This window comes from Salvelinus namaycush, chromosome 6 (genome assembly GCF_016432855.1).
Source record: "Salvelinus namaycush isolate Seneca chromosome 6, SaNama_1.0, whole genome shotgun sequence".
Lineage (NCBI taxonomy): Eukaryota > Metazoa > Chordata > Actinopteri > Salmoniformes > Salmonidae > Salvelinus > Salvelinus namaycush.
Genome location: NC_052312.1, coordinates 48,895,300 through 48,923,040, shown reverse-complemented (window position 1 = coordinate 48,923,040; position 27,741 = coordinate 48,895,300). Strand labels below are relative to the sequence as shown.

The 27,741-nt window shown below is 45.7% G+C and overlaps 1 protein-coding gene across 1 annotated transcript in view; it reads right to left on the bottom strand.

The window, feature by feature from the left end:
- Positions 1–27,741, bottom strand: part of LOC120049168 (protein piccolo-like) — a 106,672-nt gene that overhangs the window by 33,939 nt on the left and 44,992 nt on the right. Inside the window, exons 6-26 of the mRNA XM_038995396.1 lie at positions 26,056–27,620; positions 20,946–23,070; positions 18,167–18,297; positions 17,877–17,973; positions 17,087–17,212; positions 13,780–13,888; positions 12,887–12,954; positions 12,459–12,697; positions 12,178–12,228; positions 11,921–12,051; positions 10,248–10,274; positions 9,375–9,468; positions 9,160–9,231; positions 8,883–9,012; positions 8,712–8,762; positions 7,799–8,011; positions 6,257–6,463; positions 4,172–4,310; positions 4,012–4,073; positions 1,852–1,986; positions 1,361–1,506 (exon numbers count right to left, since the gene is read on the bottom strand). Of these exons, the coding sequence (XP_038851324.1) occupies positions 1,361–1,506; positions 1,852–1,986; positions 4,012–4,073; positions 4,172–4,310; positions 6,257–6,463; positions 7,799–8,011; positions 8,712–8,762; positions 8,883–9,012; positions 9,160–9,231; positions 9,375–9,468; positions 10,248–10,274; positions 11,921–12,051; positions 12,178–12,228; positions 12,459–12,697; positions 12,887–12,954; positions 13,780–13,888; positions 17,087–17,212; positions 17,877–17,973; positions 18,167–18,297; positions 20,946–23,070; positions 26,056–27,620 (5,918 nt within the window). The remainder of the gene's footprint in view (positions 1–1,360; positions 1,507–1,851; positions 1,987–4,011; positions 4,074–4,171; positions 4,311–6,256; positions 6,464–7,798; positions 8,012–8,711; positions 8,763–8,882; positions 9,013–9,159; positions 9,232–9,374; positions 9,469–10,247; positions 10,275–11,920; positions 12,052–12,177; positions 12,229–12,458; positions 12,698–12,886; positions 12,955–13,779; positions 13,889–17,086; positions 17,213–17,876; positions 17,974–18,166; positions 18,298–20,945; positions 23,071–26,055; positions 27,621–27,741) is intronic.

Sequence of the window (27,741 nt, the reverse complement as noted above, 5' to 3'; positions counted from 1 at the left end):
GTACCCTACCAGACTATAATGAACAGTACTGTATGGTGTACCTGCAGGTTATAGTAACCAGGGTTCACAACTCCCTACCAGACTATAATGAACAGTACTGTATGGTGTACCTGCAGTTTTATAGACCAGGGTTACAGCCTCCCTACCAGATATAATGAACAGTACTGTATGGTGTACCTGCAGGTTATAGTAACCAGGGTTACAGCCTCCCTACCATATATATGAACAGTACTGTATGGTACCTGCAGGTTATAGTAACCAGGGTTACAGCATCCCTACCAGACTATAATGAACAGTACTGTATGGTGTACCTGCAGGTTATAATACCAGGGTTACAGCTCCCTACCAGACTATAATGAACAGTACTGTATGGTGTACCTGCAGGTTATAGTAACCAGGGTTACAGCATCCCTACCAGACTATAATAGAACAGTACTGTATGGTGTACCTGCAGGTTATAGTAACCGGGTTACAGCATCCCTACCAGACTATAATAAGAGTACTGTATGGTGTACCTGCGGGTTATAGGACACGGGGAGACAGCACCAATAAGAGCTCGACAGAGGAGAGTTAGACACCAAGAAGAGTTGGACAGAGTACCGGAGCGCCAAGTCTAGGTCCAAGAAGCTTCTAAATAGCTTCTACCCCCAAGCCATAAGACTCCTGTACAGCTAATCAAATGGCTGCCCCGACTATTTGCATTGCCCCCCCCCCCCCCCCCCCCCCCCCCATGCTGCTGCTACTCTCTGTTATTATCTATGCATAGTCACTTTAATAACTCTACCTACAGTACTGTACATGTACATATTACCTCAATTACCTCGACACCGGTCCCCCCGCACATTGACTCTGTACCGGTACCCCCTGTATATAGCCTCACTACTGTTATTTACTGCTGCTCTTTAATTATTTTTTATTCTTATCTCTGACTTTTTAATTTTAGGTTTTTTTTTTGTATTTTCTTAAAACTGCATTGTTGGTTAAGGGTTTGTAAGTAAGCATTTCACTGTAAGGTCTACACCTGTTGTATTCTGCGCATGTGATAAATACAATTTGATTTGAGAGAGCAGTCATGTTTAGAACAGACATCTAGCAGACACTTTTATCCAGAGTATTCTTGGTAACCAGGACCAAACATTGCGTGCGTGCGAGCTGGCCGGCTACTTGATTTATGTAACTTTCTGTCACAATAGTTCATATCCAGCGTGACACACAGAGCATGTGATATAGTGGGCAGCAGTACAGAGCACACACAAGCATCCTACGTATTACACTTTAAATGACATATAACAGAATCTAAGACAAGAAAAGAGATGCACGATGTAAATAGACATTCAGGCAGGCAGACAGGCAGACAGACCTGCAGAGAGTGGCCGGTGGGGTTCATGCAGAATCTGAAGGTCTCGTTGAAGGAGGGCTCGCGGTCGTGACGACATACCCGGGTCTTCTTCTTGATGATCCTCTTCTGGGTCGCAATGTTCACCACATACAGCTTCACATAGAGGTCTGTAGACACACACACACACATGTACTCATATAAACACACACTACATTTGTCACAAAAGAGTTATCTTCTATTTTCTAAAACAGTGTGTGTGTGTGTGTGTGTGTGTGTGTGTGTGTGTGTGTGTGTGTGTGTGTGTGTGTGTGTGTGTGTGTGTGTGTGTGTGTGTGTGTGTGTGTGTGTGTGTGTGTGTGTGTGTGTGTGTGTGTGTGTGTACCTGAATTCACATGTATCTGTACCATTTGAGTGTTTGTGTGTGTGCGAGCGAATGTGTATCGACCTGAGTGTGTAAACGTGTGTGTGTGTGTACATGTTTGTGTGTAATGTACATGTGCATATAGCAGTACCTGGCAGGTGGTCTGGAGACTTGAACTTGTAGGTGATGTTTCTGCACTGAAGAATCTCCAACACCAGCTGGTCTCCCTCTGTCTTCAGCTCCTTCCTCAGAGCTATCTTGATCTCTCCCATTACCTGGGTCTTACCTACACATACACATACACACACATACACACACGTTAATTCACATACACCGGTGGACGTCGGTGCCGTTTAAGATGAGGGAGGACCTTTTATTTTTTTCATGAGCTTGGCCTTATTTCTATTACAGCATATTGGATGACTGTCATTCATATTCCATTCACCCAGTTCAATATAACAGCAATAGGTTTAGCTACTACATGATACTACAATTTTCCCTGTACCCATCATGAGGTTGCTAGAACCTAGTCTGTGAATGCAAGTTTACAATGTAGGTGCACAGGTCGAGAGAAATTTGAGCAATCAAAGTGACAGACATTGACACATTCACTCTTGCCTGCCTCTAGCTGAGCTAGGGTGTAATCATTAGTCCAACAGTTGAATATGAGAGTTTTCATTCGACAAATTCAGGTATGTTGATCCCCGTTTCATTCCGTTTGCTTCTGTTTAACAAATGTTTTTTTCAACAGAATCGGCGGAATGAATACACCCGTGATCACATGCAAACACAGTTCACTTTGATCCCTTTGATCGTTGTGTAATCCCTTACCACATCTATGTGCTCTCCTCCTCTCACCTTTTCCCTTCGCTTGTGGACTTCAGTGCACAACACATTAGCTGCCTGTGACCAGGCAAAAAAAAATCCAAGCCAAACCTTCATATCATAACCGCTAACTGCTACACACAGCCTACATCGTTGTTACCATATTAACGTAAAAGTCAACATAGCTACTAGAACTAATGCATTAGTAAACCCGCTATAATCATGCAGTACAGTGTACAGTCAACAGCAAGCAGTTTAGCAGTTACACCGGCGGGCCCCTGTGGCAATAAATGAATAGGAAAAAAACGTACCTTAACTTGGAAAAGTTCCAGTGTTGGATAGCCATATCCAGCTAGCTAACATTGCATCCCTCTCTGTTTGAGCCGGTTTGTTTGAGTAGGCTAAACTAGCTAGCTGCATTCGCTAGCTAAGTGGAAGTGAAAAAAAATACAACTAAATATATCACTCTCTCCTTCATTTTTAAAGAAATTAATTTGTTCCAAACTGTTCAACTATTGTCTTTCTCTTTGAGTCAACTATTCACCACATTTTGTGCACTGCAGTGCTAGCTAGCTAGCTGTAGCTTATGCTTTCAGTACTAGATTAATTCTCTCATCCTTTGATTGGGTGGACAACATGTCAGTTCATACTACAAGAGCTCTGATAGGTTGGAGGACGTCCTCTGGAAGATGTCATAATTATTGTGTAAGTCTATGGAATGTGGTGAGAACCAATAGCCTCCTAGGTTTTGATTTGCAGTCAATGTACCCAGAAGGGGAGGGAAATTAGCTGTGCTCCGGCTACACCATATTGCTTGCCTACAGAGTGCTGTTGAGTCTACTGTAGACCTTCATTGCAAAACAGTGTTTAAATAAATGATTTGGTGACGTGAATATATTTAGTATAGTTTTATCTGAAAAGGTTAACTTTTTTAATGTTTCACTATTTTAATGATATTCAATAACGATGATGGTCCTCCCCTTTCTCCTCTGAGGAGCCTCCACTGATCATTTACATTTAAGTCATTTAGCAGACGCTCTTATCCAGAGCGACTTACAAATTGGAAAGTTCATACATATTCATCCTGGTCCCCCCGTGGGGAATGAACCCACAATCCTGGCGTTGCAAGCGCCATGCTCTACCAACTGAGCCACACGGGATCAATAGAGTGTTCCTTCCATGACACGTGTCAGGACTGTATGAAGTGTGCTCATAAGGTCAGATGAATGTGACTGGTGCTGTCACTTCTTGATGACTTATGACTTCACACCAATCACAACACTCACACTGGGATTCAACTAAACCTGCCCTAGAGAGCAGACCAGCTAACCATAGTTATATCTGAGGGATGTGTTGACACATACTGTACACACTGAAGCTCACAAGGACATACTCACACCTATACACACACATGCATGCACACCATAGAATTACGCTTCCACCTCCAGGTGGTATACACACACACACACGCACCACTGTGACTTACCCTCAGAGTCCATATGGCCCATTGGTGACATCATCACGTCTGTGCCATTTGGAATCTTCCCACTGTCCGGAACAAGATCATATCAAAATACAGAAATATACACACTGAGTGCACAAAACATTAGGATGTAAACTACAGTATATACAATAACCAAACTCACAACCGAGGGACCTGGAAGATGGCACTGTCCACGGCATTAGTCCCACCCTCATCCTCCAATAGGCTGTAAGCACTGCCACTCAGACCGCTGTCCAATGAGGCGGCTGTTACCGGAGCGTCGCCGGACCTGCCGGGCTGTGCTGTATGGAGATTGGACCACACAAGTCATGAGAGAGAGAGAGGGAGCCCTATATAGGCCTGGTTGAGAATGTACTGCCTTATGTGGGTGCACTATAGGTCTCAATAAAGGCCTGGGTAACTGTCTCCTTTGGTTCCATTTTTGATATAGTATTACACCACTCATGCCTACCGTTACCATATTAAATATTATTTAGCACTTTGAGTGTGATGTATAGCTCTTCCACTTTACGTGACATAACATGGTGTGTGTGTGTGTGTGTGTGTGTGTGTGTGTGTGTGTGTGTGTGTGTGTGTGTGTGTGTGTGTGTGTGTGTGTGTGTGTGTGTGTGTGTGTGTGTGTGTGTCTTATCTACAGAATAAGGGCAGCCAACACCTCTCCTCCAATACACACCAAATTGTTATTATGAATAGCACCACAATACTATAGAAGACAGGCATGAAGCATACATGTATGGGCAGATGTAGTAGCATACATACAGTATCATCCCTCACACATAAACAGGACAACATTTTCAAACTGCTTCATCATTGGACACACAGAGAGAACACAAGGACATAGACACATAACGATCCAGAGAAACAGTATCAAACATTAAGCAACATAAATATGTTCACAACAGACCAAACAAAAGGCCCACAGACCCTATTACGCGTTAGTAAACTAAATGTTGGACTAAGTGTGTGTCTCGGCTTTGTGGGGATAACTAATCATTTTACTCTAAAACACATTGGTGTAAAGTTACTTATAAGCAATTTTACATTTGTTATGCAATAATCACAATTACATCTTAGTAACTGATTATAGTTTCAAAACTTGAATTGTTTAAATGCCTATATATGTGTTTGCTTTGCAAAAGTTACGTATAATAAATGCACTGTTTATATTCACAGCAACTTCTACAGTAAGTAAGTGTGTTACTGACTGGGTTTGACCTGGGTCTTCTTTGTTCCACAAGACTGTGTTAGCCAGCTGAGCTAAAGCCTAGGCAGTAGCTCTGAGATCTAAATGCCAAAACAAGTTAAAATCACTTCTTTAGGTCTGGCAAGGTTATACACAAAACCACCTCTGTTACATAGTGCAGTGGTGAGATAGATATAGAGTATGACTGGTCGGTTGTGAATGGCGTGGCGTGGGATGTGTGAGTCACGTGACATGAAACTGGATCTATGCCGACGCTCTTCTCTCAGGCCTCTCGACACGACAAGAAAAAATAAACGTTTGCTAATACTATACCAAGTGAAAAAACGGAGTAAAAAAGTGTACAGGTACTTTATAAATTATTATAAACTGCCCTGAATGCTGATTGGCTGACAGCCGTGTTATATCAGACCGTATACCATGGGTATGACAAAACATTTATTTGTACTCCTCTAATGACGTTGGTAACCAGTTTATAATAGCAATAAGGCACCTCGGGGGTTTGTGATATATGGCCAATATACCGCGGCTAAGGGCTGTGTCCTAGCACTCCACATTGTGTCATGCTTATGAACAGCCCTTAGTCATGGTATATTGGCCATATACCACACCCCCTCAGGCCTTATTGCTTAATGGTTTTATGGTAATTGCTGTCAAAGCCTGATTTATGGTTAGGGAACAATGCCGGAGCCCTGGATTGATAGTCTATTTCCTGGTATTAGCAAACTGTGTCCGCGGTCATTAAGAAATTGTGTCTCGCTGCATGAATCTCTGGCTGTGTGGCTGGCTGTGTGGCTGGCTGTGTGGCTGTGTGTTAGCTCTTTCTTTCTCTCTCTCTCTCTCTGGTCACAATCTCTCCTAAGATCCCTTTCTGTCTGTTGTACCTTGTCAGATCTCTTTTTGTCTGTTGTATTGTGTCAGATCTCTCTCTTTCTGCAGGTGTGCGTTAGTAGTATCCCAGCCTGTCTCTCTCCGGCTGCAACAATCTTTGCAGTCAGTCACACGACAGAGACGTGCGACTCTCACCTCCTTCCCTCTGTGGCCTCTCTTCAGACATGGCTTTCCTGAAGGTCATGTGTCTGCCGTCTGCTTGGCTCCTATTGGCTGATGCTGCCGGGCCCGGCGGGGCGGGGAGCGAATCGGATTGGGCTTTCTGAATGGTGAGCACGCCCACTATGGTGTGTCTGTGGTGCCTCAGGGAGAGGCGGCCTCTTTGGGCTGGGGGGTAGGAGACTGGAGGGGGTAAGGGGCGCAGGCGCAGGACAGGGTCACGCCAAGGGGGTAGAGGGCAGAGGTCAAGGCCGGGGGCAGGGGGCGGGCAAGATGGAGACTCAGAAAGCAGGAATATCATCACCATTGAAACCAGCTTTACTGTCAGTCACATGCAGCCACAGTGCGCGGTGCACAGTTGCCCCGGCCCTCCACATCACATAGGGGTGGGGCGTGGGGCGTGGGGCGTGGGGCGTGGGGCGTCTACTGATGTGCATTGTGGTCCAAAAATAAAAAAGGGTGGGTGGGAGAGGGGCAGCGGACTGCATGCACAGCCATATCCGAGTGGAGTAGCTTCAGAAAGTCGGCCATTTTGGTATAAAACAGAAACCAAAATAAGTCCAAAACACAGGGAAAAAAAGGGATAATGAAATTTAAACGGAGGGAGAGGGTTAGGTTGGGAGACTTTCTTCTGAGTTCATCGTTGTAAATGCTTGGATCAGGTAGTTCAAACGATTCAAGTGATATCTAAGTGTAATTCCTAGCCTTCCCTCTCTTGGACCATGACACCATGGCTAGTCCAAACTGAATCAAATATACTGTGTCTACTAATCTACTGAGTCTACTGTGTGTACCATGGTAGTCATTGGCTTGATTAGTCATGTGAGAGCCCTGGCAGTGGTGCTGTGTTCGGACACTGATTGACAAGTGGTCCCAAAGTGACTTTTCAAAAGCCCTACTTGTTTGTCGGGAGTCAGTCTTGTTTAAGATTATCATTGTCATTCTGTGACATTCTGTTAACTGTCTTACAAAATTAAATAATACAAGAACATTTAAAATAATGTTTGAAACAAACTTGGTTTAAGGGAGGATGATTAAGCCTGCAACCTTATGATTCGTTATTTAAACGTTTAGTTCCAATTTATGACATAATTTAACAGAGGGTTTAGTGTCTGTTTTTGGAAACATTACTTTAATTGTAGTAATTGTATATTTCCTCTTTATCAAACTTTTATCCAGTGAAGTATAAAAATGTTTTTAACAGCAATCTTTGTGGCTCTGGAGGTTCATTGAAACAGGGTAAACTGGAGTAAACTTAAGTGTAAACTCTAAAACAAGAAGTGCTAGAATATGGTAAGTATGATGCTGGATCTACACACCGTGGGAACATACAGAAGAGAAGCAGTGAGGGGGGAGTACGGAAGGCACCAGAAGTAGGAAAATAAAAAAAGGAGGGTAAAAAAATTGAAGGAAAAGGGGAAAAAAGAGAAAACAAAGAAAACAGCTCAAACTGGACAGAAGGGGGAACAGATGAGCGCGAGGCGGCCATGCTGCGGAGGCTTTATTTGCGTCTTTTACTTGGTTGGAGGCGGTGCTGTTGCTGCGGAGCCGGAGCTTCACCCGTTGCTACAGCGACACCGCCGTCGCCATCCTGCTGGTGTTGCCTTGCACTTTTGCGAGGTGCCGCACGTGGAGCCGCACGTGGCGTATGTTGGCTGTGGCCCTCGGACGGGGAAGGCTTCGATGTGCCGGGGCTACTGTGAGATTTCTCAATAGTGGGCACCTGCGTGTCTAGAACAACCAAATTCACCAATTACCATCTATCATTACCATTAAAGCTACCATCTGTTGTTGTGCTCTTCTGTTTTTACATCAGGGCTAGATAGCTACTAAGCTACATGCCACATTCTGTAGCGCCCTTTTTAAATGACCCTTTGGAAGTGGGTATTTTCCAATTGTTTGGGCCACATAAGTTTTCCACTTAAATTTGGGGTTTTCCAATGAAGTTTGGGGTTAAGACTGAGGAGGTGGGGGTTGTTTTCAAAGCCTTCCATGGCCATGTTGTGTAAGGACGGGAATGGAGGAAGCTGAGAGTAGGAAAAGTCTGAGCTGAGTGGAGTCATGGCAACAGCAGAAAATAAAAACATGGCAAAGCAAAGAGCATGAATCCGAAGCTATAATGGGTGAGTCTGAATAGTGAGGGAGGAGTGACAGAGAGAGAGAGACAGGCAGAGAGATAGATAGGCAGACAGAGAGAGACAATGACAGATAGGGAAAACGAGAGAGAAGAGAGAGACAAAGACAGATAGGGAAAACGAGAGAGACGAGAGAGACAAAGACAGATAGAGAAAACGAGAGAGAGAGAAATAAAGAGAACAAAGGAGAAAGGGAGAGAGAACCAGAACAGGTACAGATAGAGAGAAAGGAGTAGGGTAGGTTGTTCATGATGACTAAGAGGCCAGAGGGAAGGGAAAGACAGAACCTCTCCTACCCTTGGCTGGATCAGGGAAGATCCCGTGGCTCCGGCTCTTGATGACCGACGACTTGGGCGAGTCCTGGTTCCCGTGGGCGGGGGTTTTGGGGGAGGCGTGCTGCGAGGGGGGCTTGGGGGAGTCCTGGTTACCGTGGGCGGGGGTTTTGGGGGAGGCGTGCTGCGAGGGGGGCTTGGGGGAGTGCTGGCGCCCCTGTGCTGAAAGGGAGCGCCGGTGGTGCTCTCCCTCACTCTGTTCCTTCAGAGGGAGCCAGCGTGGGACGTTATCCATGTTAGCTGTGTTGGACAGGTCCATCAACACCTAAACGAACACCCACACACATCCCCTTTAACATCAACCTCACATAGTGGATGGCTGCTACTTATAGGTAACTTACAGCAGCATCACAGTAATGTATGTCACCCTCACAGAAGTGCTATGGACAAAATGCATGTCTCTCTCTCTCACCTCTCCCAGAAAGTCGTTGGAGGAGCACTTGTCGTAGTCCCACACGCTCACCTCCAGCAGCTTCTTCCTCAGCTGAAACACAGCGCACACACACCACACACACACATTATTATTCCTCTAAACTCACAAATGCAGTATTCACAGTAACCAACACACGTCAAACACACAGGACATTGTGTTTATTCCAAAAGCAGTGAGTGATACTGTACCAGTACCTGTTCCAGGTGGATGTTCTTATAGATAACAGTCTGGTTCCACTCTGGGTTCAGACTCTGGCCAGCTTGTTTTGACCTCCTCTTATTCTCAGCACTGGAATCACACACAGACACGTAGACAGAGCAGGCCATTAGCAAGGTATGCACACACACACACACACACACACACACACACACACACACACACACACACACACACACACACACACACACACACACACACACACACACACACACACACACACACACACACACACACACACACACACACACACACACACAAAACACAGAAATTCAGAGCACAATAGCACAATGTTAGGGTGCAGGGCACAATGAAAGGAAGTAGCGAGCTATGTTAAGATGTAGGGCACAATGTAAGGGTGTACGGAACAATTTAGGGCACAATTAAAATGGAAGACTTTAAGGAACAACACTGGATACAACGGAAATCACAATACCAAGAACAACGTCAGGGTGAAGTACAAAGTAAAACACAATGTTAGAAAAACTATTTAGGGTATTTTATATGTCTGACGGACATGTAGGGAAATGAGTTATGGGAAAGTGGGGAATCATATGTTAGGTCATATCGTAGAGATTAGAGGTAGAGTCTACTGTAGTATGCATATTAGAACACAATCTAAGGAGGTAGGGAACAATATGAGGGCATAGGGTAGAAGTGTACAATGCATGGGAGTGGAAAGGTGTTAGAGTGAGTATATAGTGACTTGCTGGGGTTATACGCTCGTCACCAGCTCCACATGCATTGGGCCCTGAGCCTTCAACTCAATCGTCATCACAATCCAGGTCCAACCTTACTACAACCTAACAACAACCATCAAAGTCAAAAGTCAGAGTGGGCAAATCACATACCTGGCATTCTGGACAACCATGACCTGACTGAATGTGTCCAGCATGCATTAAATATAAGAACAGCACAAAAACAAGGGTCAGTGTCAGGGGGAGGGGGGTAGGAGTGTGTGTGGATGTAGTTTTGGTGGAGGGGGGGGGGTGGTTAAGTGAGCAGTGAGGGTACAGGTGTGTGGTGGGGGGGGGCAGTGTGTTGTGTGTGTATTTGGGGAGGTCAGTAACAGGGAAATGGGCATGGGGCACAGGATATGTGTTGGGGCAGTGAGAGAGGAATGTGTCTGTGTGTATTGTGAGTGTGCATTTTCCCCCAGCGTGTGTGTGCTTGTATATGCATGTGTGTAACACTATAAAAGTCCAGTGGTCCCTAAGGACTCCATAGATAAGGGTAGGGTAAGTGGGAGAGCTGATTACAACATGACATAATCACATTGAGCACTGAGATCCAGACGGCTACAGTGTGGATCGTATTACAAGCTATTATGAGTCTTATCGATTTCCCTGCTCTATTCCGCCTAGCAACAAGAGCAAAGGCGAAAACTCAGCAGAACTACATGGCAAAATATAACATAATTTACATCATGTTTAGGGTATTACATGTGTGTTGTTTGACGCTGATTAGGTGTTAATGACTCCCTTCATAAAAACTAAGTATCAAATGTCTACATAGAAACAGTTCCTAGAATGGTTATTACATGTCATGTCATGTGACAGGCTTGTAACAGGCTTATCAAAGTGGCATGATGGAATTGATCTGACATCAGGTGTGGGTGTATAGAACACAAAACATGCCATGGCCAGCTAAAATCAATCGTAAATCGATTTTAAGATGAATGGGAGTTCGTTCTGAGCTTTTCAAAACGGCTTCCTTTTGAAGTGGTCTAGCCATGGTTTTAATGGTAATCTTGGTTCTATGCATTTCTTCCGTATGAATGCGTTTGTCTACATGACCTGAAATTCATAAGGCCTTTTACACACGTGAAACACCCTGAAACTAAACGAATCACCTTTCTAGTGTTTTATATACACTTAACACAATTACAGTAACACTTTACCACAACCATTCAACACTGCTATCGATAATGCTTCCACTGCGATATGACACAGTTCATTATTAACTGACAGTGATGCACATCCGACAAGGAAATGCTCTGGTAACATTACAGAGCATAGATACATGGACAGAGCACAGCAACAGAGCAGGGATGAAAAGTGAAAGAGTTACATAATGGCTGTAGTGTGTAGGCTACTATAGGTGATCTGTGAAGTATACTTAACTTCTCTCACCAAAGAGATTGTTCTCTCCTTGACTTGACTTGTTCCAGTGTTTCTGTCCCTACCTCTCTGCTTTAGTCTAGAATCCAAACGGAATACCACTCCTCACTGCCTGCCTGCAAACTAAACTGAATATACTTTCATTTCAATTAAAAAAAAAAAAGAGTGATATTCAGTTTCGATTTGAGACTAGCTTTCTCTCTTTGGTAGGGTAGTAGAATTCTGTTAAGTTTCCCAAAATTCCCAAGTTTTCCAGAAATCCGGTTTGGAGGACTCCGTATAAGCCGCTTATTCTCTCCTGACTCCAAGAATCTTCCAGCCAGGATTTTATGGAAAACCTGGGAATTTTGTGAAAGTTAGCAGAATTTTGTAAACCCTACTCATAGCGTATCCAATAGACTCACCCCCTCCCAGGTAGGAGGTAGACTTTGACGAAGGGGTCGGAGTAGCCGTTGTTGTCTCGGGGGGCCAGGTTCCTGGCTTGGAGCACGTGAACAATCAGGTTCCCCAGCTGCTTGTCATAGTTGATTTGAAGCTGCAAAATCAAGAGACAGTGGAATCTCAACGAGACGACCGGTCTTAGTAAAACACCTTATGAAGTGCATGGATATACAAGCAGTGGTGAGTCAAGGAATCTCAAAACAAGGCTTGGTCATCTGACCTGTATCTCTCCAGTAACAGGGTGGGATTGTGTCTTCACTGCGTCCGCAGACTGGAAGACGAGAGAGAAACACATTTAGAAACAGCAAGTGTGTGTGTGTGCATGTAAAGAACTGTCAATGAGTACAGAATTATGCTACAACATACAGTATGTGCCAATATAGAATTGCCTGTTTATTGAAAATTAGACAGTTCTTTTAAACATAAAATATGTTCTAGTCATGCAACCAGAAGATGAAGCCTGTGTTCAATTTATCTCCACATCATCCTCCACCCGTTTACCTTGCTGCTGTGGCGTTTCTTGCTGACGGAGGGCGACCCCGGCTGGCCCGGACTCTGGATGGCGCTAGAGGCGGCCGAGGCGGCGCCTGAGATGGCAGAGTGGGGTCCTTTCTCTCCCCCCGTCGTGGAGGAGGAGGATGTGGCGGTGGTAGGTGGAGGAGCCTGCTGCTGGGACACCTTCTGTAGCTCTGCAGCCAGCTGCTTCGGATCCACCCCCGGAGACCTGGGGGGTCTGTCACCTAGAGCACAGACACACACGTACGGACACAAATTCACAAAGAGAAACTGTGGTAGAGGCCATAGCGATTTAAATATTCTAGTTGCAGAGCCTTAAGGGATTTTGTACCTTTAGTGAGAGAGAAGGGGAATATAGCAGAGAGAGAGGGGGGAGGACACCCTGGGGTGAAGAGGCTAAGCTCTTACTCTACCTGGTTTGCTCTGGTCCGGGAGATCAAGGTGCTGAGAGCCCTCAGAGTCAGCCAGCATGTTCAGATCTCTGAGAGAGAGAGAGAGAGAGAGAGAGAGAGAGAGAGAGAGAGAGAGAGAGAGAGAGAGAGAGAGAGAGAGAGAGAGAGAGAGAGCTGAGAGAGAGAGAGAGAGAGAGAGAGAGAGAGAGAGAGAGAGAGAGAGAGAGAGAGAGAGAGAGAGAGAGAGAGAGAGAGAGAGAGAGAGAGAGAGAGAGAGAGAGAGAGAGAGAGAGAGAGAGAGAGAGAGAGAGAGAGAGAGAGAGAGAGAGAGAGAGAGAGAGAGAGAGAGAGAGAGAGAGAGGTTGGGAAGAGAGAAAAAAATTGTGTCAAAAAGAGAGAACAGAGATGAGTGTGTGAGAGAGAAGTCACCAGTAAAGTGAGGGAGTGCGAGGCAATGAGATTAATTTAGAGAAGACTGAGATTTTAAAAATAAATGTATTCTATGTGAATCAGAAACAACCCACTCTAGAGAACTACTGAAGTTAATGAAGACTGCTCACTTTCAAATATTTGAGCTGGAACCCCCGCAAGGCTCTTATCAGTGAGTGTAGGTGGCTGTGCTCAAATATATATCTTAAGGCTTAAATTCCTCCTCCTCTATCAAATCGTGACAAACGATAAAGGGAGAAGAGAGAGAGGAAGGTAGCTGGACAGAGAGAAACTGAGAAGGAGAGGGAGAGATATAGAGAGGGAGAGAAAGAGTGACAGGAACAGAGAGGAAGTGAGACAGAGAAGGAGAGACACAGAGAGAGAAAGAGTGACAGGAACAGAGAGAGAGGTAGCCTAAGACCAATAAGAAAGGGAGAGACAGTCACAGAGAGAAAGCGGGACGGAGAGGGAGAGAATATGCTCACAGTCTCACGCAGAGTTCTGCCTCGCCACACTGCTGTACCACAAGCCCCTGCACTTCCTCGTAGGTCTTCCCCGTCAGAGGAAGCCCGTTCCACTCCAGCACCTGCATTCCTATATTCACACACACACACGCACGCACGAACACACGCACACAAACATAGTTTGTTTATTATATAAAATGTATCACACCTAATTCTCACACTCGAAAACTGAAACCAATTAGCTAAGTGTAAAGTGTATCACCTCACACACATACAGAAACACACCACACCATCATCAATAACACACAGTACCAATGAGTCCTGTTTTAACACCACAACACACTGCTGTGCAGCCTCCTATAAACTCTAACTCCTTCTCCAACAACCCCATGCTTCGAAGAAAGTTCAACCACATGACCACAGGGTTAGTAGCAGGGTTTGGATCATTTCCATTTCAATTCAGTCAGTACATGAGATCACATTCAAATTCTAGAATTGAAAAGTGTTGCTTTTTCAAGTCTTGTACTGAAGTTTTGATTCACTTCCTGAATTGAAATGGAATTGATCCTGGTCAGTAGAGGCCAAAGCACTACAAACTCACTCACACACACACACACACACACACACACACACACACACACACACACACACACACACACACACACACACACACACACACACACACACACACACACACACACACACACACACACACACACACACACACACACACACACACACACACACACACACACACAAACACACACACACACACAGGCACACACACACACACACACATGGCACACACACATGGCACACACACACACGGCACACAAACAGACCAGTCCTACAGCACTGCAAACGCACACACACTCCGTGCTGTCCAGCAGCACTCACACAGGTGAAAGCGAGTCTTGACGTAGGCCAGGTAGACTCTCTGACTGCGCCGGAGCTCCTGAGCTGTGTTACCCACATAGAGTTTCACACTAGTTACTCAGTGACACAGTATGGCAGTATGACTCATCACACACACTCGGTCTGAGCCTTCGCACCTGCTAGAATTGACACAATTCTGTATTCACACCGCTCACTGTGAGAAACCATGTTCCAAAGTTTCAGCGGAAGTGTCACCTTACACAGAGACACTTCGTTTGGAACTGACACAGTCATAGCTGCAGCTCTCCATGGTAACGTCTTCGCTGACAAAACGATGAGCTCTGCTACAGTGAAAGGTAACAGTGTCAGCATCCCTTCAGGCCTGGATGTTTTAGTCATTGGATAATAAATACTTCTGGTGACTGCAACTTGTTGGGATCATCTGAAATGTGTGCGTTAATGAGTGCATGCAGATATGTGGAGTAAGAAGAACATGTATTTCATTTCAATGACGATTGATGATCTGCACTGTTTGGAGATGGACACTTATCAGGGCCGTGTTCAGTAGGGAAAACATTTTGAAACAGACAGGTACTGGATCTGAATTTGTACAATAAGAAGAACACAGGTGTTCATTAGCAGTTGCAAAACGTTTTGCTATGGTGTGCCCTAATGAACACAACCCAGGTGTTGACTTTATGCAGAAGAGGTTGAAGATGGTGCCTCCATAGCTGACCTACTAGACGAGTACAGAGGTGAGATCCAACCTGTCACAGCATTGATAAATACACACAGGTCCAGACCAACATGTAGTTAAAGATCATTCTGAGACAGCTGACACAGAGGAAGAACAGCTGTTATTCAATTTTTTATTTTTTTATTTACCTAGGCAAGTCAGTTAAGAACAAATACGTATTTACAATTCAAGCCCATGATAAATCAGAGAGGGAGGGAGGGAGGGAGGGAGGGAGGGAGGGAGGGAGGGAGGGAGGGAAAGATGAAGAAAAATGGGGAGAGAGGGCACACACACACCGAATGCATGCACGCACACACAATAACACAGACACACACACAGTGTGACAGATGGATGGCCCTAGCTCCCACCAGGTGGCTCTGGGCTGTATCTCTTCCCTCTTCTCTTTACAGTCCTCCGACCCACCTCTCATACATCAGGCCCCAGACAGCCACCACAAAGGCAGGGGCCACAGCCGTGCTAATTCACAACCGTCCAGCATGGACCCTGTACAACCCCCAGACTGAGACAGAGAGAATGAGAGAGAGACCAGAGAGAGAGCGAGAGAGATACCAGAGAGACCAGAGAGAGAAAGAGAGCGAGAACGAGAGAGACCAGAGAGAGAGACCAGAGAGAGACCAGAGAGACAGAAAGAGAGAGCGAGATAGAGAAAGATACACAGCACCACTGCGCTTGGTCTCCCTCCAGTCAAATCAATAAGCCTCATGAAATTCATTTCTGTTAATAGGACATAGCCATCCATCTTCAGGTAGTGTTGTATTGACAACTGGCCAGGAGTGAGACTGTCTAGGGATAAATGGACAATGCTTTCTGCTTGTTGTGCCTAAGGCCGCTTAGTTTGGATTCAGATCTATACAACTCTGGGCCCTACCACTGACTTTTAGCACATTCCCAGAGAATGAATGAAATAATATGGGTAACCCCTGACCGAAGGTCAAGATGACAGGAGTAGAGTAACAGAAACTCTAATGTGAACATTGGTTGGAGTAATAGTTGCTAACTTACAAAAGCCATTCTGAAACTAACAATGCATTTCCAGCTTTGATTGAAGAAAACCTGTGATATCATTCAGAATTCTGAAAGCGCTTGGGTGAAATCTCTCAAACCTTTCGTTCTCTAAAGCCCCCCCCCCCCCCCCCCCCATGGACCATTGCCTGGAGGTGACAAAACAAAATGCAAATTAACTTCTATTTTTGTCATCTCCGTGTCGTTCCCCCTCAGTCCTCACATCTCACTCAAGTCAGATTCCTCTCAAACTATCTGGCAACAGTGAGCCACTGCTGCATTTATACACTAAAGATAGAGAATGACAGGAGAGAAAGGTAAACAGAGAGAGATATGGACAGATTTAAGGAAACAGACAGATGGAGAAAGACAGATAGAGCTACGATTCCTTCTTCTGATAAGAATCACTCATGTCCAGGCTTGGACTACTTGATTCTTGCAACTGATTGATTCTTAAAGGGCAAGTACATTTCACATATAGAAATGTCTCTCTCAAATGTTTTTTTGAGCAACATAAGCACTTGACTGATATTTTGCACCATTTCATATTCATTATGGCCACGCAGAAAATGAAAACAAGCATTTCTTATTGGATGAGTTCAGGTAGTCCCTTCCTGGTTCAGTCAGTTTGGTGCCTAATGAATACGACCCAGGAGTGCAGTATATATCCCAAGATTTGTGAACTTAACTTACCCTCTAGTATCTTCCCAGTCTGTTGGGCAACTCCTCCAGGTAAGACTTTAGCTACGTAGGCTCCGATGTCTCCGTTGGTCCCTGGAACCTCTTTACCTCCCACCACTCTGATACCCAATCCATTCCCTGGAAATTAAGAGGTAGAAACCCACAAATAAGTGAGAGGCATGAACACACACAACTATACACATGCACGTACAGTGGTCAGACACCCATTAAGAGTATACATGCACAGGAATATGTATCCAGTGTAGAATGTAGACACACACATTTATGTGCACGCACGCACGCACACACACACACACACACACACACACACACACACACACACACACACACACACACACACACACACACACACACACACACACACACACACACACACACACACACACACACACACATGCGCACACACACGCACACACGCAGACACACAGTCATTTAGAGATCAGTCATTTAAACTAAAGAGTAAATACACACTTATCACACTGACACAGTCATCCAAATCCCACAGACAAATGGTTCATTTTAGCACTTCTCCACATAAACAAGCACCTTCTTTGTGGCCTGCTAACTAATTGCAAAAAGCTAATCCGGTATGTCAATGATACGCCATTTTGAGCCAGGATGGATGACTGATGAAAGTGGACATGTGCCAAATCAACAGAGGAGCCACGAAATGTCTACCCCATTTTGGGTCAAGACAAACATTAAGACCTGTCACTGAGTTAAGACAGCTGTGTTTATGACATATTGTGTCCATGTGCAAGGTAAACTGTGTTTCCCTTACCTGACACGCTGCGGTCCTTGGGATCCCTCTGCAGTTTGACTCTGGTGTGAGGAAAGGGGTAGTAAACACCCTTCCCCTGAGAGACACATACAGGAAACTACATAAGTATTTTATAGGCTATTACACCGCAACAGATAGCTGCAGTTACTGATACAAATGCATGCTTGAAATTGTCTCCACAATTATGTAGTCATGAATATGTATGTAATTAGTTTGGGTTATTTCTGAAAGAATGAATAAACAGTAAAGCATTGTTTTAAAAGTCTGTGAGCATTTGGGCATTTCTCAACTTTATGACTTGTGCCGTGGGTGCGTGGGTGCGTGGGTGTCACCTGTCTCCTGTCCGGCCCTTGTCCGTTCTCTGGTCGTCCCTCGTGTGGTTTGTCAAACCAGTCCGTTTCCTCTCGCCGTAGGTGGTAGGCTTCAGAGACAAATAGGCCATGATCATTAACCCTGTCAGTCAGTCCCTTCTAAACTATCAGTGGGGACAAGCTTTCTGATTGGTTGGAAGAGGATTGCATGCTGGAGAGGGGACGGGCAGTTGAAACAGGAAGGAAGAGAAAGAGGCCTCCAAGAAAGGTAAAAATGTAATAATTTAGGGCATTTCAAGATATAAATGACAAGCAGCTAAATGATAATACTTTCCTGATGAAATATTTAACGCCAGGGGTAACTTTAACTCATCTTATCTTATGGTAGATGTAATTTATTGGCATTAATGTTTGGCATGTTTTTGGTGTCATGTTTTTCACACTATCATGCCAACCTGACCAATGCTCTTTTTAGTTAATATTGCACAGTATAGGTTTAGTCCGTTTTCTTTCCATAGTTTATAACAACTGGCACCAGTTACTGTACAGTATGTAACCATGGTAACAGTCTGACGTTTAAGCTGGTGTAGCTCACTTTTAGAGTGCTGGTAAATGTGAAAATAAATGTACGGTCCTGTATCTTTAGATCAGCATTGACAAACTGCAGGTTTGAATTTCCGATTGGTGTAAAGCAACCTCCCTGACTCATCAATAAGGAACAAACGGTACACAGAAGCCAGCTAACATCTACCAACATTGAGTCATATTGGAAATACATGTTGACGTCTGGAATGGTTAAGATGTTGGCGTATGGATGATTGACAGGTAGGGGGCAGGGGAGGAGAATGGAACTAATATGGTTAAGGTTCGGTTAAGGTTATGGTTAAGGTATTGTCTACATGTTGGCGTATGGATGATTGACAGGTAGGGGGCAGGGGCGGGGCAGGATAATGGAACACCCTAGAACTAATACTCTACCGTTTGGGATATTCTCATGTGATTGTCGGGGATCATCTCTGTTCAGTGCCAGCATGGAGTCACTTAGGGCTGTAACCAAGGGAAATTGATAAACATGGAGTTTTCTGCCTTATATGACATCATGTAGGTCAAAGGGTCAAGTTCTACACACTTATAAGGGATAGGGTTTTAGGAACTAGGGGGTTTATTTCCTGTCATGACAAGACCTATTGGCACAGCCGTAGATTTTTTTGTTCATATGCATATGAAATCAAGTAAACAGTGTTATGAAGGGGATTGTTTTAAAATAGACATGGTTGTCAGCAGAATAGAGATGGAGACATAATAGAGAGAGAAAATAGTAACTGTAATGTAATGTAACTGTAATGCCTGCATTTTGTTGGAGCAGAATCAGGAAGAGCTTTGTTCATGCTACAATAAACATTATATTCCCCATGCAACATGTACAACAAAGGTATGACACCCATGCACGTATTCAGACAAACACAGGCAAATGAAATGTATTTATTATAGATTAACGGAACATGCATTAACATAACATGCATTGGAAAACCCTTAGAGATGGACATGCAAGAAAGTGAGAAAGAATCCTTCCCATATCATCTAGAAATGATCAAGTGTATATCATCCAAATAAGAAATACTGCACTGATGCAATGATAATACTGTATGTACCTAACTACCACAACAAAATACATTTAAACCTTCCAATAGATCTGTAATAGGCCTATCAAAGTCTAAATAGATAATGTATCATGTAACATAACGTGCTGTGTTCACACAGATACACATTCCTATGATGTATCATATTTTGTCCTCAATTGAACTACTGAATTTGAAATAAACATCAAATATCTGAAGGACAAAGCAATAAACACATTCCATAGCATTTTGCTAGCCAGAGGCACTTTTTCAATTTATCACTTCAGAGAAAGCGAGGCTCTTTTCCCATTTCCCTGCACAATCTGACCTGAGCTTTCAAGTAGAGGGATTATTCTACTCCCAACACCTGGGCATTAGATAAACAAGCAAGTTGTGAAATACTACGGAAGTCCTCTAGGACTTAAAGTACAGAACCATATTTTCAAGTATGCCAGTTATAGAGCAGAAGTGACAACATTTAGCAAACTAAACTGCTGATCATTTTCAGAGAGAGAATGCTATTGGAGGAAGGATACCTTCTACATATCTAGAAGTGATAGAATATTCTAGAGTAACATACATAGAGATTAAATAGGAAAATATATATTATAGAATGATTCCAACACAGACACAATCACGTGCATTTAGAGACCAGAAGAGACCCAAATGAGGGATTAAAAACCAAAGGACATCAACATAGACAAATACAAAATACAGTAATTACATTCAGTAAAGTCAACTTGTCCCTTGTATTGAGACCAATACATCAAATCAAAGGAAGAGGGAATGAATACATTCAGAATAGACAATAGATGAAGAAACCAGTAAAGACACAGATAAGACATAAAGAAAGTCAAAAGTAATGGGTGGTGCAGGTGGGTGGTTCATTGGGTGGTTCATTGGGTGGTATATTGGGTGGTATATTGGGTGGTATATTGGATAGTATATTGGGTGGTATATTAGGTGGTATTTTGGGTGGTATATTGGGTGGTATATTGGGTGGTATATTGGGTGGTATATTAGGTGGTATTTTGGGTGGTATATTGGGTGGTATATTGGGTGGTATATTGGGTGCATATAAGCAGAGTCAGTTTGAAATTGGAAGAAAACAGTTCTGAACTGATGCCGTTGTTGTTTACCTTCGCCGTCCGACATAGTGCACTGGAGGTCGTCCCTCAAGACGTAGCCCCGCCCCCTCGTTGGCTCGTCCCTCAGGTGCTGCTGCTGCTGGGAGTCCTGCAGGGAGAGGCACGAACCAAACTGGTCCCGTGAGTCGGCCGAGATGGGCGGCAGGGGCCCCGCCGACGCCCGCGCCATGCCCATAGGCTGGCCCACAGGACTCAACGGGCTCTCCTCCTCAGAGTTCTGTGCCACGATGGGGATGCGCCCCCGGCCGCCCTGCACGATGGGCAGGCTGGTGGGCTTGGCACGCCCTGATGGCATCTGGTAGCTGTCTGAGGCCGCCTCGCCGTCCCCCTTGAGCCTCAAAGAGGAACTGGATAGGTCCCGTTTGAGTGAGAGATCCAGGCCATAGACGGAGTTGGGCCTAGAAGAGGGCCGTGACCGGCTGCCACTGGGGTAGGAAGTCGAGTCCAAGGCCAGGCTCTGGCCGAAGTTGAGCGAGCCAGCCAGGTTGGCACCCAAAGTGGAGCCCAGGTACTTCTGCTGCTCTGCAATGTTCTTGCGTAGTCCAAAGGTGATCTCGTCCTGAAGGAGACGGCTGGATCTGGGAGAGGCGCTAACGTTACTGGACCCTAAATAGCTGGTATAGTCTGTCTCCAGACTCCTGCTGTCTTGCATCGAGGAGTACTTGGAGACTTTGAGGTCGGTCAGCGGGGCTTTGTTCTTCTGGTACAGCATGGACGCTGGGAGCTGCTTGGCTGCCTGCTTCTCTAGGGTCAGCCGGCTGATGCTGTATTTCTCCGTCTTGGGGTAGTGTCTTTGGGAGTAACTCTGGGAGGAGGAGACACCCGAGCTGGGGGTGCCGTAGTAGTTGTGGGAGAGACCCGTCAGCGGGTCCAGGCTCTCTGTTCCCCCTGTGCTCCTCCGGAACTCCTGCTTCAGCTGCTGCTTGAGGAGCTTCAGCTCGTAGGGGTCGTCCATGGAGTCCTCATCGTCTGGGGTCTTTCCATACCCGGAGTGGAGCCTGGAGCTGGAGCCCAGGTAGTCGGTGGAGGTCAAGTCGGCTGCACTTCTTCGCAACAGCCTTTCTGCCTTAGCCAACTCCTTCTCGGCCTGGGCGTAGCTGGATGAAGCCAGACTCGTGGAGCTCTTGGCCAGCTCTGCCGCATCTTCTAGGAGGATGTAGCTTCGTGGACTGTGGTGGTGGTGCTCCACGTCTCCATAGAAGGAGTCGGCCGACACGTTGGACATGGGGCTGCCAGCCATACTGCCCCCCACCTCCAGGGCCCGGAGGTCCAAGTGGTTACCGTACTTGTCGTACCTGACCCCTCCCATGTAGGCAGAGGACACGGGGTCGGGCTGTCGGCTGATGACTTCGTACTTTGACGACGCGTCCAACTCTTGGATCAGGGCCGCCTGCCTGGCTGCCTTCTGCTGGAGAAGGAGCATCTGGTGGTAGCTCTGCTGCTGGGAGCTAGCCAGGGAGGGGACTGAGGAGTAGATGGACTGAGACTGGTAGGGCTGGGGGGACTGGTAGAGTGACTGCTGCTGGTACAGCGTCTGGCTCAGTGGGTACTGGTACTGGGAGTACGTGCCGTACTGGGCCTCGTGTGTGGTCTGTGGTGGCACAAAATCATCCAGCTCTGACTGGGGTGCCGTCCTGGGGCGCTCCAGCCCGTGACTTCCCATCTCTTCATCTTCTCCACTGCCACGGCCGCTCCGTGTCTCCCGGATATTGCTGACCTCACTGTCTGACATGTAGTCACGATCCTCGGCCACGCTCTGCAGGTAGGCCCGCTCCCTCTTCTCCCTCTCCTTGAGGAGGGCGTCTTTCCTGCGGTTGATGCCCATCTCCAGGTAGCGTAGCTTGGCGTCGATCTCCTTCTCTTCTTCGTCCAGCTCCGCCTGCTTGTGGCGGAGCTTGGACGACTCACGCTCCACCATGTCCAGCTCACGGTCAATATCCTGCAGGATCTTGGCCCTCGCCATGTTGGTGTTGCGGCACATGCGACGGCGGGCCGAGCCTGTGCTGTTGGCCGTCTGGCCGGCGGCTGTTGCCTCCTCCTCCGAGGGCGGGTTGGGGAGGGTCCTCTTCACCTTCTTGCCGGTGCCAGTTGGTGTGCTGCCCGACGAGCTTTTGCCCTGGCGGAGAAAACCAAAACAAACAAATAGTTATAAAAACGAGAATAAATTGCTTCTTTAATTATTTATACTCAAACGTCACATTGTGATTTCACACTGAATGGGTACAGCATCTGAATGATGACTTTCTCCAAACCTTTACTACATGGACTAAATTAACCGGAAAGAAGTGTTAAATCTTTCATGATTTCAATTATCTGATTAAATGAATGGATGACTAAAATAGAAGAGGATCTCTATCCCGGTGTCTCTGTGTCCTGATTACAATCAGGCACGGACAAGAATCTGGTGTCCTCAGAGTGAGGGAAAGCTTATTGAGAAACACAGCATATTGATTGTTGGTGAGTTTCACAGGAAGATACTGTATGTGCTCCTGGCCATAAATGTTACTTACTACCTTAAGAGCAGACTCAAAATATGTCATTTATTCACATTAAACCCCTATGGATCTGTGGCAAATCAATACTTTCCTACAAGCTCAGCTGTTTGTCCACCCCTTGTATGTACAGTATGAGGAGCTCTGTGGTGTATCACTCAGGCAGAAAACTGATTTATATACCCCGGGAGAGGGCCAGAGGAACAATGAGAGGCTTGATTAAGTATGTATAATGCTTGGCTGGTATACCATATACAGTGCCTTCGGAAAGTATTCAGACCTTCTCACTTTTTCCCAAAAAATGTTACGTTACAGCCTTATTCTGAAATGGATTAAATAAATAAAAATCCTCAGCAATCTACACAATATAGATATAAAACCTATATACAGTACCAGTCAAAAGTTTGGACACACCTACTCATTCAAGGGTTTTTCTTTATTTTTACTATTTTATACATTGTAGAATAGTAGTGAAAACATCAAAACTATGAAATAACACATATGGACTCATGGAGTAAACCAAAAAGTGTTAAACAAATCTAAATATATATTATATTTGAGATTCTTCAAAGTAGCCACCTTTTGCCTTGATGACAGCTTCCTAGAGCTGGTCGCCCGGCCAAACTGAGTAATCAGGGGAGAAGGGAGGTGACCAAGAACCCGATGGTCACTCTGACAGAGATCTAGAGTTCCTCTGTGGAGATGGGAGAACCTTCCAGAAGGTCAACCATCTCTGCAGCACTCCACCAATCAGGCCTTTATGGTAGAGTGGCCAGACAGAAGCCACTCCTCAGTAAAAGGCACATGGCAGTTTGCCAAAAGACACCTAAAGGCTCTGAGATCATGAGAAACAAGATTCTCTGATCTGATAAAACCAAGATTGAACTCTTTGGCCTGAATGCCAGGGTCACGCCTAGAGGAATCCTGGCACCATCCCTTCGGTGAAACATGGTGGTGGTAGCATCATGCTGTTGGGATGTTTTTCAGCGGCAGGGACTGGGAGACTAGTCAGGATCAAGGCAAAGATGAACAGAGAAAAGTTCAGAGAGATCCTTGATGAAAACCTGCTCCAGAGCGCTCAGGACCTCAGACTGGGGCGAAGGTACACCTTCCAACAGGATAACAACCCTAAGCACACAGCCAAGACAACGCAGGAGTGGCTTCGGGACAAGTCTCTGAATGTCCTTGAGTGGCCCAGCCAGAGCCCAGACTTCAACCCGATTGAACATCTCTGGAGAGACCTGAAAATAGCTGTGTAGTGACACTCCCCATCCAACCTGACAGAGTTTGAGAGGATCTGCAGAGAAGAATGGGAGAAACTACCCAAATACAGGTGTGCCAAGCTTGTAGCGTCATACCAAAGAGGACTTGAGGCTGTAATCGGTGCCAAAGGTGCTTCAACAAAGTCCTGAGTAAAGGGTCTGAATACTTATGTAAATGTGATATTTCCGTTTTTTATTGTAATACATTTTTATATATTTTTTAATCCATTTTAGAATAAGGCTGTTACGTAACAAAATTTGGAAAAAGTCAAGGGGTCTGAATACTTTCCAAAGGCACTGTCTCTGGATACCGCCCAACTCTAGTATTTATAACCTACTGTAAGTATATATCTTAACTTAATCATCTTTCATTACATTTTGACTATGTCTGCAACCGGTCCCATGGAAACAAGTTGAATGATTTTTTATATGAACACACTGCTATACCTGTGGTGTTTATGAAATTCAAATGTTTTGTTTTAATACAACTAGTAGATACTAAACGAATAGCTGTAACCTTTGGACTAAGTCATTTGCAGTACCTCAAATATATCTTGATCTAGTAAGTCTGGTTGGAAAGAAAGAATGTGGGATATCTACCAAGGATGCTACCAGTCCCAAATCACATTGAAGAGGCACTGTGCAATGACTCAATGTATGAAATATGAAAAATGGAAAGTCTTCTAGAAAATTGCCTCCGGTCTTGCGGGCTTTGCCTTCAAACTAAAATGCCAATATAAATATATCAGCTTTAGTGCAGCAATGCCTTTGAAAGGGCATTCTATGAGAGGCTCATATGAATTTAGACAGCAAACTCACCGAATGAATAGCAAGCTGGGGGCTACATTAGATGTGTATGAGAGAAACGGAACTGCAATAAGACATAATTTTCAGGGCAATAATGGATTAAGTAGTGCTATGACAAGAAGTGCAACCTGTAAATACATCCAAATCTGGTTTCAAAACAGAACAGAAATGCATCCGAATCTGGTTTCAAAACAGAACAGAAATGCATCCGAATCTGGTTTCAAAACAGAACAGAAATGCATCCAAATCTGGTTTCAAAACAGAACATTATCCTGGATTATGCTCTACTTTGTTTGTCCAATGTCACAGTATATCATACTTCAAAAAACTCTAACTCTAGTTGTCTTAATATAAAATGACAAAATAAACCCAATTATCTATAAATAATAATATGCAAGTGTTAGCGCCCTTTTCTAATGTTTCTCCTTGGGGTGAGAAAACTGACCTTTTATATAAAGCCTGCGTGCCTAAGGGAGAAACTCTATGCCCATTTGAATAGAACACATCACAATTGCAAACAATGATTAAACCAGAACTCACAGAGTAACCGTCGCCATACTGGAAACTGGATGATGCCCTCTCCTCTCCAGTGGGACTCATGGGCTTGGGGTCGGACATGGATCTCTGCATGGCCTTAGGTCCCTTGGGGCTGCCGATTGGAGAGACTTTGGTCGGATCAGTACTCCCTCTTATTCTCTGTGGGCTTGTATCACCCAGTGATTTCTCATAGGACACAAACTCAAGGGATTTGCTCGGGGATATGCAGGGGGATATGGGGGAGTAGAGAACATTGGGGGATTTGGGCGGGGCCTGAAGTGAGGAGGGGTCAGCTCTGAGGTGGCCAGACTGTTCTATCTCCAAGGGCGTGGGCCGTCTCTTGTCTTCCCATTGTGGACTTTCCGAGTCGGAGAGCTCCATCCTGGCGTCCATTCTTACATTCCCTGCAGAGTCCGTCTGTATGGAGATCTCAGAGTGAGCTTGAATGGACATATCGGAAGTCTGTCCGCCTCTGTCCCCCCTTGACGTGCGAGGCCTGCTACGTCTGGCCCGAGCAGGCTCCCACTCCTCCTGGTCCTCATCGTCCGTCTGCACGCAGCTGTCTACGCTCTTCTTGGCCGTGCTTCTCTTCTTCCTCCCCGCCGTGTAGGCTTTATCGACAACACTGTCCTCGTCGTCCGTCTGGCACCCACTATCCATGATTTTCCGGGCCAGCTCGGTGCCGTCCGGCCCCAGGACGACTGCCTCCTGCTGGCCATGCCCCAGCAACACCTCCCCCGGGTACATCTTCCGGAACTTCTGCTCCTCCAGTTGTGCTCGGAGCTGCTCCTGGAGCCTCTGGATCTGCTCTAGCTGCTGCTGCTGCTGGGCATAGGTTTCCTTTTGCATCATGAAGTGGGCCTGGCGCTCATCCTCCTGCTGGCACAGGATGGCCTGCTTCATGGACTGCAGCTCCTCCAGCTCCTTCTGCACCAGCATCTGTTCCTGCTCGCGGAAGCGCTGGATCTCCTGACGCTCCCACTCCAGTTCTTCAGCTAACCGCTGCTGTTTGAACTTCTCCATCTCCAGAATCTCACGCTGCATCTGGTACTGGCCCTCCCCTGGCACACAGGGCGAGGACAGGGCCTCCAGCGAGGCGGCGATAGCCTCCAGGGACGCGTCCGTGTACGAGTCCAGCCTTTCCAGGGCCAGGGTGACCGTTTTGGTGGTGAGGGCCGCGGAGGTGGATATGCCATCTTTAGCGAGCTCCAGGTTGAGGGGGACGTCCCCTTGATCGTCTGCAGAGGTGGTGGAGATGAAGCTGTGGGACCGAGTCATGGGCTGGTTCTGGAGAGTGGACAGGGATGGCATGGTGTCGCTGGTGTGCATGCCTGCTGACAGGGAGTTGTAAGTGGTGCTGAATATGGACCCAGGTTGTGTGGTGATGGCGTAGGTGGATGGGATTGGTACTGAGACTGAAGAGTACACCACCCCATTGGAGGATCTCAGGACACTGCTCGTGCCAAAGTGTGTCCCAACAGCTCCTTTGACTCTGGCTTGGGAATATGGGGGGATTATCATTCCTGAATATAACCCTGAGCCTTTGGTGGAGAAGTCCAAAGCTACACCTGTTGGGGAAAATAAATCTATTAAGTCCACAAAAACAGGTACCCTTAGTGGTGAAACATCAGACAGAAAGCCATGCTCCATCGAAAGCAATGCTCCATCGAAAGCCATGCTCCATCCAAA